Here is a 15403-nt window from a genome sequence, read left to right as displayed (position 1 = left end):
GGGAGTATGTGGAAAAATGCTAGAATAATGTTTAGGAGCCACTACAGCTCAGCACCACAGTTCAGTTAAAACCTAAAAAGCCAGAACTTTTGTGGTGGCTGAAGGACATGGATGGAGGTCATTGTGGTTGTAGACACTATTGCTTAGCATGTGAGAAATGTGGAATATATTGTGAAAGTTCTCAACCAAAGAACAACATGATTTTCAGAAATATTTATTGAGTTCCTTCTATGTACTCGGCATTGTTCTTAGATCCAAGTGCAAAATAGTGAACAAGACAGAAAAGATGTTTGTTCTCACAGAACTTATAGTTTATAGGGGAACGTAGGAATTAAGAAAAAATTGTATGATGATTGTTATGATGGAGGGTCTACTGGAATTTATGAGAATATAAAAAAATTACAACTGACTTTTATTGATTATTTGATATATGCCAGGCATGGATTTAACCATTTTACTTACATTTTTCTTTGTTTAATTATCAAAATAACCTAATGAAAGAGATGCTATTTTTACCATCCTTTTTTTTTTTATATAATTTTATTTATTTATTTTTCCCCCAAAGCCCCAGTAGATAGTTGTATGTCATAGTTGCACATCCTTCTAGTTGCTGTATGTGGACGCGGCTTCAGCATGGCTGGAGAAGCGGTGCGTCGGTGCACGCCCAGGATCCAAACCCAGGCCGCCAGCATCGGAGCGCGAGCACTCAATCGCTAAGCCACGAGGCCGGCCCTACCATCCTTATTTAACAAAGATGAACCAGAGGAACAGAGAGATTAAGTAACTTGTTCAAAATACTACAGTTAGTAAGAGTGGAAGTAGGGAGGTAAGATTCATACACACTTCCTCTAACTCCACAGCCCCTACTCTCTTCTATGACGAGAACAAATGGACAATCTCAGTGACTGAAATGTTACATATAACAACCCAGCAAGATAGTCAGGAAGAATTTTCAGTAAGTGTTTAAAAGTTAAAAGTCTAGGAGGGATATGTAACATTGTAAACTATTTGGGAGATATCTCAGGAAAGACGACAACTGAAGTGAGTTACTACAATATTTGAAAAATTTCAGATGAAGAATTAAGGAGGACGAGACAGAACACTTGCAGAAAAAAATTTCCATTTAGGGTATGGGAATCAATGGGGAATAAAACAGTTCAGTGGAATTCCCTTCAGAATTAAAGAGAATAGGGAGCTGGGAGTTTACTTGAGATCTGCAGTGAGGGATGTACTGCAGTCCCTGGAGTGAAGTGAAAATGAGTAAAGTCTTGAATCCCTAAGGAGCTAAAGACACATCATGGTCCAGGGTTTATAATATCCTTCTTCCCTTTTTACACATAGAATCTATTTCCCAGGGAAGAGATTGAGTGAGCTTCTACTCTGTTTATAACCAAGTGCATTATATCATTAAACTCACATTAATCCATCTGTGTCTAATCAAGTAGCAAATGTGATAATAATAGACTTCATTTTTCTCTGCTACTTGAGAGCACTTGAAGTCATAATCACAAAATATCATCTGCAGTTCAGAAAGATCTAGAATATAGCTGAATTTAAGTATGAGATGCATCCTCTTAGTATCAAAGGAAACAAAGCCTCAGAACCTGAAATTGCCTTTCCAGTACTACGAGGGTAAATACCAAGGATAATAGAGGACTGAGGCATTCTGACCTAAGGAGGGTGAGTTTCTGAATTCCATTTATAATAATATATTCTTTGTTTTGTGATGGTAGTCCCGGGACTTACTATCCCTTTCCCATTTTGTGCGGTTCTGAGATTCAAGAATTCCATTTATAATAATATATTCTTTGTTTTGTGATAGAAGTCCAGGGACTTAACACTATTCCTTTCCCATTTTGTGCAGTTCTGAGATTCAAGTTAAACTGGTAGAAGAATTTGTTTCAGGACAGATCAGAGTATATCCAGAGACATTAGGGGGCTCAGAGGGTGCGGTATCTCAGTAAGTTCCCTCTCTATGGGTGAAACTCTCTCTCTTCCGCATTTATGTGGCTTGAGGAAGTAAATTAACCTCTCCTGGGCTCTAGTTCCTTAGTTTTGGATTAGCAATAGTATGTGTGGTTCCCACCTCAACAAGTCTAATCTGCTTTAGGGGCCAGCACTAGGTTGCAAGAGTTGCTGTCTCCAATTTTACTGGTAAGGGGAGGGTTCACATGAATGAAGACAACATGAGATGAGAGAAAGAAAATTCTGTCCTGGTCCCTACCTTTCCCTTCTTCTTTAGTTTTTCCAGTAGTCATGTTTGCATATGGAAGCACTGGCCTTCCCCCTGTAGACTAAGTTTGTAATACTCTTGGTTATATTTAGCTTATTTAGACTCCATTAATGGATATCAGTGTCACTTAGTATCATGGTAGTGGTAAGGCAGATTCTACTGGTCCAGGTGGGCATGTCTCAGACATTTCCAGTGTATACACTCTCTTGTAAGATGAAATATTGCAGGCAGAGCTGAGTTGTTCTCTAATGTAACCTTTCCTCCTGTGTCCACAGATTTCCTTAGAGAAGAATGGCTACTGGAAATGGCTCCTTCGTGACAGAATTCATTCTGGTGGGGTTAACAGATCAGCCAGATCTCCAACTCCCCTTGTTCTTCCTGTTTCTAGTAATGTATATGGTCACTGTGTTGGGAAATTTTGGCATGATGACTCTGATTGGACTGAATTCACACCTTCACACCCCCATGTACTTTTTCCTCTTTAACTTGTCCTTCATAGACCTCTGCTATTCTTCTGTGTTTACACCCAAAATGCTGACTAATTTTATGTCAAAAAATATTATCTCCTATATGGGGTGCATGACTCAGCTCTACTTTTTCTGTTTTTTTGCTATTTCTGAATGCTATGTGCTGTCATCAATGGCCTATGATCGCTATGTGGCCATCTGTAAACCACTTTTGTATAGTGTTACCATGTCCCCTAAAGTGTATTCCAGCCTTATGCTTGGTTCATACTTGATGGCATTTTCTGGTGCCTTGGCCCACACTGGATGCATGCTGAGACTGACCTTCTGTGATGCAAACACCATCAACCATTACTTGTGTGACATCCTCCCTGTGCTCCAGCTCTCCTGCACGAGCACCTACATCAACGAGCTGGTAATATTCATTGCGGGGAGCATCAACATCAGTGTGCCCAGTCTCACCATCTTTGTTTCTTATGGTTTCATCCTCTCCAGCATCCTCCACATCAGCTCCACGGGGGGCAGGTCCAAAGCCTTCAGCACCTGCAGTTCCCACATAATTGCTGTTGCTCTCTTCTTTGGATCAAGTGCATTTATGTATCTCAAACCATCTTCTGCTACATCTGTGGATGAGGGGAAAATCTCTTCTGTCTTTTACACCAATACAGTTCCCATGATGAACCCCTTAATTTATAGCTTGAGGAACAAAGATGTTAAACTTGCTATGAGAAAAATTCTAAATAGGAGAAAGTTTTGATCAGAAACAACATCTCTCTGTAGTTAGTCACAGGACAAGGGATTCTGTGTGTTTAATTAAAATAATATTATTTGTAGTTTTCTTATTCTGTTTCTATCTTACCTGCTTGAAAGAAATGTGTGTTCTCTTAATAATTTATTTTCACTTTTTCAGTGTAGGTCTTCTCTCATTCTCCCCATTTGCACAATTTATTTCATCATCTTTTTTCACATTTAATAATAATATTTTTTAAAAAGGAACTTATTATCTCTGCTTTTTTCCTTTATCATTTTGTACTTGTATTTTTCTCTCTGAAAATAGAAGATTAATCTACAAATGATCAAATCAAGGAACACTGGGAGACATAATGTCGTTGGGGATGTCTTATTTGTCACTTGGCATTGGAAGCATGAATCAGAAAATGTGTTCCTACACCCATGTTCACAGCCTTCAGTAAGCAAAAAGAAAACATCTCCCTTAATGCCAAAGATGGAAAGTTCCATAAATACTGTCAAGTATAACCCAATTTGCATGTGTAAATACTATTCATTTTGTTTCCTTTGGCAAAGGGTTTTCTTACCTTTGGACACTCAACTCTGCACATAACAGATTGTCAAAATATATTTATTACGTGTTTAGGAAGATAAGTTCAGAGTGGTTAATGATTTACTTATAGTTACATATCTTCTTAATGAAGAAGTCTAGAGTAAACTTTCAATCTTCTGATTTAAGTCTACTACTCTTCCTAGTATACTTTGTTTCTACTTTATTGTATTATTTTTGTTTCAGTAAGCATGGAATATGAGAAAATATTTCTAATTTGAAAGTCGACTGTGCTTTGTTCCAGGATGATATATGAATTTTTCCCAGGGTGGATATTACTTTTTTTGTTTTTTATTAGAAAAGTGGCTTGATGGTTCTTTTTGTTGAGAAAGAGGAGACCTTTGGGGCTAGTATAGTTGGGAAATGATTGGCTCAAATAGGAAAAGTATCTCTTTGGCAAAATTAAACAAAAAAAATGAGTTTGGAATGTTTACAAGTGTTTATAATTCAGAGAAGAGGGTATGGGAATGAAAGGAGCCCAGAAGGTGTAATTAGGCCAGGACTCAACCAGACACATGGCCAATAAATAAGAAGTCCCTATCCAGGAGTGGTCATGATGATTTAGAAGCCACATTTCAATCTGAATTTTTATCCTGTTCTATATAGTATTATAAATATACAGTACAAAACTTCCACAAAATTATAATTCGCAATGACTATACATTAGTATTGTTTTGAGGAATGAAGGTGTAAAAGCTATGGCCAAATTTGGGGAACCAGGTAGAGAGAGGACACTTTTTGGGAGATAAAATAGAGAATAGTAATTAAAACTCAAATTAGGAAGAAGGAATCTAGAAAGTAAAATGACGGATTATAAAAGCCCATTTTTATGACTCTCCTCCCCTTTCTGGAATGTCTTAGAAATATTACAGAGATCACAGGATTTCTCTGGATAGGATAAAAGCCCAAGTCATTTGACATTAAGAAAGTTAAAGCCACAGGGCTGGAGGATCTGGGAACAACTAAATCACTCATGTTTTTATTCACTTCTTTATGTTACTTCTTTGTGGATTCTAAGGTATAAAAACCTTAATTGCAGTTGGGAGAGCAATGATAATTTGAAACAGACATTGGGTGAATAAATCAAATTGTAATAAGTTCTTTTTTGAAATAGTATGTTGGATTATTTTTCTTTTGAGAAAACAGGCAAAAATGATTATTCAAAAAACACTTAATCCTTAATCAAGTAGCAATTTCAACATTTTGTGAGATAATTTAATAATATTTTCAATTTTATTTGTTTTCTCCTATCCACTCAAGACTTAGATACTGTGAAATCTAGCAACACTGGTATGTTGGCGTGCTTGTGTGTTTTTTAGATGTTCGGCATTGCTAAATGCTTGATTTACGGTTTTAAATGACCACTCATATGGCATCCCCTAGCCTCAAAATCAGCATGCTTGATTCTCACTTAACAAGTTCTATTTATATAAAATAGTCAATCTTGGTTGGTGTTTTCTTTTTGCTTTTTTTCATTTACTTACTGTCCCTTTTGATAAAATTGTTTTTCTTATCGAGAGAGAAGTATATCTAAATAAGTAAATAATATCTATGCTACTTGGGAACCTTTGTAAACATTCCAAAGGTGAGTCCAATGTTACATATTTTATCACTATTTGAAGTGACTGAAAGTGTGTGTTAAACCTGGTCACTAATCTTTCACTCAAGAAGCCTCAAATACAAATTAAATGTTTCATTTTTAGAAAAGATATTCTTTCAAATTAAGTTTCATTCTTTCAGATTATTTTGTATAAAAAATAATAGCAAAGTGTAAACACAGCTTGTAAAAGCTTAGTGTGGCAAAGTTTTTAAAAAGTAAACTTAGCTATAGCTTTTAGTTAGCAACTGAAGCTCTATGTGTCTATTTGGACTTCTCTCAAAGGAGAGGAATCAAGTTAGGGTGTTTTCACATGTGTAACATAGAGTTATCCTTTATAATGTGTGCTTCCTTGTGTTATGGGACTGGCACTAAAGAAGTTATGAGAGAAACTATAATTCTATAAGTTGTCACAGCTGAGAGCTAAACAGGCAAGCCATGGGATTCGCCTATGTCTGTGTACTAGGAAAGGGATGTTTCTAAGTCACTGCAGAAGCTTGGACTCTGAGCTATAACAGAAAATGGTCCTCCTAGTTAAAGACCAGAAAGAAAGTTCCCTAATTACATCCTGAATTTGTTTAATGTAAACTTTCTCTGGGAAAACTGCTATTGTTGCTCAGGATCAGGTTCATAATAGGCACTATCAGGGTGCACTGTGGTTAACAGTTGAGGAAAATCAAAAGTAACAGGGGTTCTGTTCTATATCCCTTTAATTTCTAACTCCCCAACTTGTTGAACCCCATCCTCCACTCTTCTTTGCATGACCTCCCTACACACACACACACACACACACACACACTGTCTTCAAGTCTTCTATTTTATGAGATCACTGCTTAACATCAATTTCATTGCATGCAACACACTTTTAATCTTTGTAAGCACCTACAGTAGATGGTTCCTGGTTCCAGCTCCCAAGAGGAATGGCTGAGGGTGAATGATTTGATGAATCTAGCAAGATGAGATGATTATTGCTTCAATGATTTATTTGTTTACATAGAAACAAAACAAAACAAAACACATTTTGTAGCTGCTAAGCACCTAGCATTGTGTGGGACTGTGCTATATGTCAGTCATAAACAAGGCAATGTAAGAGAAAGATATAAAGTTAGATTTTCATAACGTAACACAATAGAGTTACATCCTACCTGTGGATAGATTCTGAAATTACAATTTGTCCTGAACATTGATTATGTCAGCAAATGTTCGTGTTGGGGACAGACATGGTATTTTTCCCTAAGTCTGGCACAATATAAACTGTATATTCAGTTTAGCATCAAATGAAGTAGTTGGTTCATATGGAGGACTTTGCTGTACAAAATATGTACCTGTGAACACTAAAATCACTCTCAGAGTGAGGAAGTTTTACACTCTGAGACAGAGATTTCTTCCTTCCTCAGTGAGTGGAAGGGGTGATGGAATCACTGAGGCTGTTCAAAGTCTCTCTGATATGAATTTGAATTAACCCACTTCGAATGCTAATATATGTGCGGGGTGTTACAGTTGCTGTTAGGAGGACTGTTGTGCTGCAGTTTTCTCTGCACTGTCACATCTGTCCCTCAGGATGTTTTCAGGGAAGAACTGTGAGGTACGTGAGGAAGGAGGTCCTAGTTCCCATGTCACAGATGATGAAACTAATGCTCAGAGATGTTCATGGCTTTTTCCAGATCACAATTTATAAATTGCAGAGCTGAGACTTGAACTTGGGTGGTTTGATTCTAAATCTATCAGGGCTTTTATTATTATTATTATTATTACTCAAAATTTACCATACTTTTAAAGATCAGTGATATTTGAACAATGGTTTTTAGTAAATAAAAGCATTTCAGAACACGAATAAGAGTAAAATATTCAAAAAATAAATTTTACAGCAAGTATCACATTTCGTATTTAATATCTCTAATGCCTAGTTTAGAATATGTGAATATATTCTTATTTTATACTGGCCTATACAGTAAAAGGAAACCCATAGAGGTAGCTTATAGTAATCATTATAGTTAGTAGTGCTTACTAAGTCCCAGGGTCAGCAGTAAGTTCTTACATACCACATCTTATTTAATCTTCACATCAGTGATATTTGATAGACACCAATATAGTTAGCCCAGTGTGGCAGAGATTGCTACTGCCCACATCTTCTTCCAGAATGTCCATTTTCCAGTCTTTCTTGCGGTGAAATGTGGCATGTGACTGAGTTTTAAACATGATGGAAACCATTTCAGGGCCAAGATGGGTCCTGTCCACATTCTCTTCAACCCTCTGTGGGCTAGGTGCTGATGACAATGAGGCCCCACGTAGGTGATGAAGCTATAAAGAAAGCCAGGAAAGGATTCCAATAGAGTCAGCGGGGAGAATGGAAGAATGGGACGCATAGAATGTCTGCGGTGCTCTCAGTACTCTATTTATAGATCTGCATGCTGCTTATATGGTGTTCATTTTATTTTAATTACCTAAAGTGTTTATTTTATAGACTTTTATCTATGTGTTTATGCTAAATTTCACAAGAAATTAAAGTTAGAAAAGTTCGATTGAGCTCTACTTAAAGTGAACATTAAACTATTCCATCGGCAAAAACTGAGAATAAAGGCCCAAGTATGAGGAACAGCCTTCCTAGTACAGAAAGCCTCCCACAGAAGAAACCACTGGAGGTAGAGTAACATGTACAAAGTAATCTAGATCAGTCCAGGGAAGAGAGAAATGTCTTTCCCAACCTGATTAAGAATTTCCACCATTCCATGGGAGTAGGAAAGTCAAGGTACAATCCTAGTGAATAGATTTGGAGTATGTTATATATCACCGTGCTTAGGTTAATGGTACTGTAAAGAGGGTATAATTCTCAATCCATACAATATAATTTTTCATTTTCTCAACCCTTTCTACATTCTTAATAAAGTCTTTCCCAAACAACTTCTTCAGGTATTATTTTTGACAACTATGTGATGATGACATTTTGGGAATATAGAAATATAGATATATTTAGGCAGAAAGAAAAGACTGTGCTTCAATAACCAGAAACATTATAAAACATAATGATTGACTCAGAATCAGGCATCACAATTCTGATAAAAGTTCAGAGTAAGTAACTTTGTGTTGAGCCCCAGAATATTGGGTTAGAGAATTTTGTATCTCACCTTCCTGGATAAGCATTGTTTCTGGAGATCAGGATAGACCTGAGTCTAAAGGTCAAAGTCAGATACACTCAGGGGAGTGGAGAATGAATAAGAAGTTGGCCATTGGTCTTTGTGTGTATATACTCATAATGGAATCATCGTGGTTCTTCCCTTTCTATCAACAGATCACAATACTGAGAACTTGCCATGGATTCAAAAGGAATTATTTGATTTTTTAAAAATGGTGGAAAAGAACATTTTGGAAGTTATTGCTAGGAATGATAAAGATGAATTTTATGGTTTAAATGAACCATAAAAGACTAAAACTAGAAAGGGGCAATTATGTAAAATAAGGGCAAGGACAAGAGCTCATTCACCACTGACCCTGGGATTAGGAAATGTGAAAAGGTTAACATTACTTTGACAGAACTCTGACTTGAATCTTTGGATTGAAATCCAAAACTGGAAAATTCTGCAGAGGAGAAATTCAGTGAAATTTTTAATTTGCTCTTACAATATTCAGGCTAAAGCCTTCTAATACCCTATCATTCAAAAAAAAAAAAGAGGCTTCTACTTTTCTCTAAGTTTCTAAACCTCTCCCTATTCTCTAAGGAAAGTTCAATTTATGGGAAATTGCATCAATGAAATGATGCTCTGCTTATCGAAACCTTAGTTTGCAATTGGAGCTCATTATAGAAATTGTAATGTGTTGCAGAATTCCATATGCCAAATAAGCCACAGTGGATTAAACAATACAGAGTGAAGTATCAACTGTGACACCCGAGAACATTTGTCTTTTTGTTGGTACAGTTTTAACCTTTCATCCATACTTTTTCCCCCACTTGGACCACTATCTCCTCATTTTCCCCACCCTATTACCTACTGGCCCTATCTTTATGGAAGCATTTTCTAATTCCCTGAGACTGGGTGAGGGTTCCCTTCCTTGGTTTCCATCCCACTGGTGTTTACTTCTACTGTAGCGTGTATCACATAGTATTATAAATATTTTTATAGGTATTTGTTAATCTGAATGTAATACTAGAAGCAGATTCTTTTCCCTCAAAATGAATGCTTTTGCACAGAGAACACACCCAAATGTATGCATTAAAAAAACACATATTTCAATACCATCTCCACTCTTCAAGACAATGGAGAAAAAAATGGAACAAAGTAAGGCTTTAGAGTTTCTCTCTAGTCTAAGTAGGGTAGATGCATCCTACTGAGTGTGGTGAACGGAGTTGATGTAGCATGCTGAGGTTTCCACCAAACTGGTCCTTGCTTGTCTGGTCAGGCAGGAAACCTACTACCATGAGCAAGTCTAAACAGGTACAAGTCTTGTTGCCTTATCTGCCTGGAGAGATGTCCACTTTGATTCCTATGGGTTAGCTGGATACAGTGGTGACTCTTGTGGACCGTTGCCAGACATTCAGGAGCTGACATGCTTAGTTACAAGCTACAAGCTGTACATCTCTATCTCTATCAGCTATCAGCTATCTACCTATCATCTAATATATATCTAAGACTAATTGACATAATTGCATTTCAAACATAGAATTTATGTCAAACTCAAACTAATATATTATAATCTGAATGTATTAGCCAGTTTTATATTTAAGTCAAATGAGCTTTAATGAATGGATATTTGATTGAAGAGCCCCAACTCCCACCTGGAGAATGTCCTGGGCTTCTGTACTCAGAAAATATCTTCATGTCTTACTAAAACATAAGATCTCTAGGTCTATACCATTACTTTATTAACTATTATATTCTCAGTTTATAGTACTCATAGGTGCTCAATTAATATTATTTGAATAAACCAGTGGCTGAGCGACATGTTTGGGGCTGCCAAGTTGTCGTAGTGAGTCACAGGGCTCTGGTGTGTGATGTCTGCTTACTTGAAACTTAATATGGCCGTTTCATGGTTTATTCATTTCAGATAATTTACTCTTTGCTAGCTGGAATTATTGGGGGCTTTAAGTATCAGATTTAAAACAAGAGTTGTCCCCTTAAAATCAGAATAAAGTATATTGTTTTATTCAAATATTCAAGCTTTAGTAAAACCTTAGAAGCTATTCAAGGAAAAGGAGGAAAACATGGCTTATGAATTGAAATTTTTACTTAAGTACCGCTAAGTTTAGCTATGAATGCTTTTAACCAATAAACCAAGCTTCCATCTCTAGGTCATTTCTTAATTTCATATTTTTTCCTCTCACTCATTTTGACTTAGAACTCTTGGTAATATTTTTATCAACAACCCTAAGGCCAGACGTATATCCACATTAGAATCCTTTTTTTAAAAAAATTAACTTCCTGAGATACAGAAAGTTACAAGTGTCTTCATTGAAATGTAGGTGAAGTTGAAAAGAAAATCAGCCATAGCTGTTGTTCATATTCCCCCGCCTTCTGCAGTAGAGTCTCATATAAGAAAATATCAGAGTACCAGATCCCTTTAGAGGTGAACCATTCTGCAGATGTGTTGTGTTCATCTACGAACTTAACTAGATTTAGGACCATAATTTTTCTCTCATTTAAAAATAAAAATTCATTATTTATTTAAATAGTATCTCTTAAGCAAACTCTTCAAATAGAATATTTTATAGTCAACCAAATCAAACTTGAATTTTAAGAAATAGCCTCATAGTAGCCCCACTCCACATACATGGCATTTAGGAAGAAGAAGAAATCCAAAGAGAAGACAAACCATATGTCGAGAAATATCTTATATGTTAGGGACATAAAGATGAATCACGATTGGTGCTTATTTCATTGGGTAGGTGACATTTAAAGTAGTTATCTGGGAAAATACCCTTTAAGGCAGGAGTAACGGCCAATGAAAAATCTCTAAGGTGATACTTTTTGCGTGTTTGAAAAACACTAAGGACTGTTGTAAGGAGTGAGGGAGGGAGTTGAAGGAGATGAAGGCAGAGATGTAACAAGGGACATCATGTTCGATCTTATAGGCCATTCCGAAACTTAGTGAAATGGAATATAGGAATTTAAAACATAATATGATTTATGTTTTAAAAAGATGATCTTGGCTGCTGTGTTGGGAATAGACTGTAAGAGACAATGAGTGAGTCAAGGATCTAGTTAGGAGGGTTTCATAATAATGCAAATAAGAGACAATCATTTCTCAAACTAAAGTGGTTGCATCAGAGCTTTGATATACAGTGTAATTATGTATATATTATGAATATAAAAGTAGACATATTTCATTGTATTAAGCTTAAAAACTTTTGTTTGGGAAAAAATACCTTAAGCAAATCAGTGGACTAATAGAGGATTAGGAAAAAATATAGTTTAATGCAAGTGACAGACATTGGATTAATATCTGTTATATTCCACAATTGGACAGAAGTGAGAAAATGACACCACAGAATATGGAGAAAGAACATTATCAGGCAAGTTACAGAAAAGAAAATTCAAAAGGTTTACAAATTTATGAAAAGATACTCAAGATCAATAACAGGGGAATGCAATTTAAAGTTAAAGTGATACATCACTTTACATCTATCAAACTGTCACGTTTATAAAACACCAATACAATTTTTGATGGTAGAAATCCTGGGATAAGAAAAAGTAGTTTCATACATTGCCTGGGGAAATGTGAATTATTATAGGCTTTGGGAAAACTATCTGATATTAAACTGAAAGACAACATTCTGGGAATTTATCTCATTGAACTAAAAGTACTGGTTTATCAAGGTGTATGCACAATGATGATTATTTTAGCATTGATTTGGTGGTAAAAACACTGGAAAAATTATGGATTTCAATCAAGGTGGAATGTTTAGATAAGCATGATATATTCACAATGTAGAATATTGAAAAGACTTTAATGAAGTATTGATAACAAAAACAGGAGGTCAAAAATACGTAGTTTTTAATCAGTTGTAAGGCCTCTATAATTGTATTTGGTTATAAAAGCAGGTAGGAAAATATGAGAAGGTGTTCTACGTTATGAACATGAATAACTGGGGGTGATGGATAGAGAGGAGCTAAGACAGGAAGAGTGCTGAGAAAAAAGGAGAAGGGAGTGATGTTCTCTAAAAGATATGAAGTATGCATCATATGATCATGAATTCCATAATGTTAAAAATACATATGTGTGAGAGGATGAGTATGTGCAGTAATATTTTTGTATAGATACTTTAAATGTCATTAGCTGTATGTTAGCAATTGTACCTAAAATTCAAAGAAAGAGGAAAAGATTTCTACCTCATTTGTCCTGGGGGAATGTGCAATCCCTGATGTGAAATTTTGAGTAGAATATTGAGCTGCCAAAGACACCAGGGTTAAAGCATCTTCATCTGTGTATAAGCAATCTCATAAATCTGCCTTTCCTAAAGGATTTGAAGTATGGAGGGCTTCTGGGAAAGCCTCTGTATCAAACCCTTGAGACCATGATGCTCAGAATAAAATACCGTACAGATGCTACCTGTTATTATGTTGAAACAAAGAGTGCTGTTTATATTCCTTTTTTGTAGTTTAATGATCACCTCTGGGCAAAATCATAATTAAAAATCATAATCTTTATCTGACTGACTCTCAGAGCTGAGATTTATAAATGCTCTGAGCCCGTCCTCAAAGACGGAAGAGAGGGCGTTCAGTTCAGTTCTGTTATCTCTTACACAGCAGATCTTTCTCTTTGGAGAACAGGGTTGGAGAGGAAACCACCAGGACAGTTCTGAGCAAAGAAGAGTGAGAATTGAATCCTTTATGGTTTATGTCTTGTAAACCCAGAGCCATGGAAGGTAATAGACTTTTCTGCATTCCCCAGCTCAATTCCTGAGGTGCAGATGATTAGAGAGTCTGTGTGGGAAGAAAGTAGAGATTAGAAATAGAGCTGGGATTCTAGGGTTTGCAGTACCTCCAATCCTTCTGTCCCTTAGAGAATTTCCCAGGAAGGAGACACAGTTTCCACTCCTGACTTAATGGCTTTCTTGGCAAAGAGTCTCTGAGAGTCCGTGTTTCCCCAACTCTGTTATGGACACGTGCTCATGATCTCCAACCTGCGCTGCATCCAATCTGGATTAGTGGCCAGTACACCGTAGCCAAAGTGTGGTGAGTAAAGATTAACAGGTATGAACTGGAGTAAGTGAGGAAATAAAAGATATTAGTGACAAACCGAAGCAGAGAAAAGACGAGAAATCCTTACACTTCACCTCTTGATACATTTCTCTGAGTATTACTTGAAACTATGCTGATGCCTCCCATGTACTTGTCTTCCTTGTATGAGCAGAGCCAGATCCAGGTTGTTATAAAATTCTTAAACCTCAGCAGAGTCTCTGGGTTTCTAGGCTCCAGAGAGGACTGGGCATGGGATTTACATGAGAAATCTGGGATCTGCCTCAAATATGACTCTACTCTTCTATCTTTCAGATCCCACTGGAAGAGAATGGACATTGGAAACAGTTCCTCAGTTACTGAATTTATCCTTGTGGGTTTAACCAAATATGCAGAGATCCAGCTGCCCCTGTTCTTCCTTTTCCTAGGAATCTACGTTGTCACTGTGGCAGGAAATCTGGGCTTGGTCACGCTAATTGGACTGAATTCTCACCTTCACACTCCCATGTACTACTTCCTCTTTAACTTGTCCTTGATTGATCTCTGTTACTCTCCTGTCATCACCCCAAAACTTCTGGAAAACTTTGCGTCAAAGATGAACACCATCTCCTATGCAGGATGCATGACTCAGCTCTTTTTCTATTGCTTCTTTGTCAGTGCAGAATGTTACATATTGACAGTGATGGCCTATGATCGCTATGTGGCCATTTGCAAGCCCCTGCTGTATACAGTCACCATGTCCCCTCAGGTCTGTTCTCTGCTGGCTGTGATTGTATATGTGGGGGCATTTATTGCTGCCTGGGCCCACACAGGATGCATGCTGAAGTTGACCTTCTGCGATGCCAATACCATCAACCACTACATGTGTGACATCCTCCCTCTCCTGGAGCTCTCCTGCAGCAGCACTCACATCAATGAACTGGTAGTTCTCATTGTTGTGGGCTTCAATATTGTTGTGCCCAGCCTCACCATCACTGTCTCTTACTCTTTTATCCTCTCCAGCATCCTCCATATCCGTTCCACTGAAGGAAGGTCCAAAGCCTTTAGCACTTGTAGCTCACATGTAATTGTTGTTTCTGTTTTCTTTGGGTCAGGGGCACTCATGTACCTTCATCCTTCTTCTGTTTTGTCCATGGACCAGGGTAAAGTGTCCGCCGTGTTCTATACCATTGTGGTGCCCATGCTCAATCCTCTGATCTACAGCTTCAGGAATAAGGAGGTTAAGGTAGCCCTGAAAAAAAGCTTGAGTAGAAAATCGTTTTCCTGAGCTAGAGTGGTATCAATTATTATAAGAGAATACAGCTTTCTTTTTAAATGGTTTTTGTTCCTCTATATATTTCTTTTATATAGAAAGAAGTGGGGTATAATAGAAAGAATGTTAGATGTGGAATTAGAAGGCCTGGGCTGAAAGTTCTGCAAAATCAGGGCATCATATTGCTTATACTATTATTGGGAAGAAAAAGTTAATGCAAATGGATGTTTGTAGCATAGTGTTAGGGGCCTAATAGTTGAGAAATTTGTTCTCTCTTCTCTTCTTTCCTCTTCTTGTTCTTCCTCTCTTTCTTCCCTCCCAGTGTTTTCCTCTTACAATTTAGAAAG

General features: G+C 37.0%; 2 protein-coding genes across 2 annotated transcripts; both read left to right on the top strand.

Moving 5' to 3' along the window:
• The first annotated feature begins 2465 nt into the window (after positions 1-2465).
• Positions 2466-3454, top strand: LOC101397646 (olfactory receptor 8B3-like). The gene has a single exon (XM_004443615.2). It carries the CDS (start codon positions 2525-2527, stop codon positions 3452-3454), a length of 930 nt encoding a protein of 309 aa, XP_004443672.2. The 5' UTR covers positions 2466-2524.
• A 10636-nt stretch (positions 3455-14090) lies between these two features.
• LOC101397394 (olfactory receptor 8B8-like) lies at positions 14091-15071 on the top strand. Its single transcript, XM_004443614.2, has one exon. The coding sequence runs from the start codon at positions 14136-14138 to the stop codon at positions 15069-15071; it is 936 nt and encodes a 311-aa protein (XP_004443671.2). The 5' UTR covers positions 14091-14135.
• Positions 15072-15403: the final 332 nt, after the last annotated feature.

Source organism: Ceratotherium simum, chromosome 7 (genome assembly GCF_057802395.1).
Source record: "Ceratotherium simum simum isolate JZ-2026a chromosome 7, ASM5780239v1, whole genome shotgun sequence".
NCBI lineage: Eukaryota > Metazoa > Chordata > Mammalia > Perissodactyla > Rhinocerotidae > Ceratotherium > Ceratotherium simum.
This window is presented reverse-complemented; position numbering and strand designations above follow the sequence as displayed.

Excerpts from the sequence above, each read along its gene's own strand:
- LOC101397646 (XM_004443615.2), top strand. The coding sequence starts at position 2,525 with ATGGCTACTGGAAATGGCTCCTTCGTGACAGAATTCATTCTGGTGGGG.
- LOC101397394 (XM_004443614.2), top strand. The coding sequence starts at position 14,136 with ATGGACATTGGAAACAGTTCCTCAGTTACTGAATTTATCCTTGTGGGT.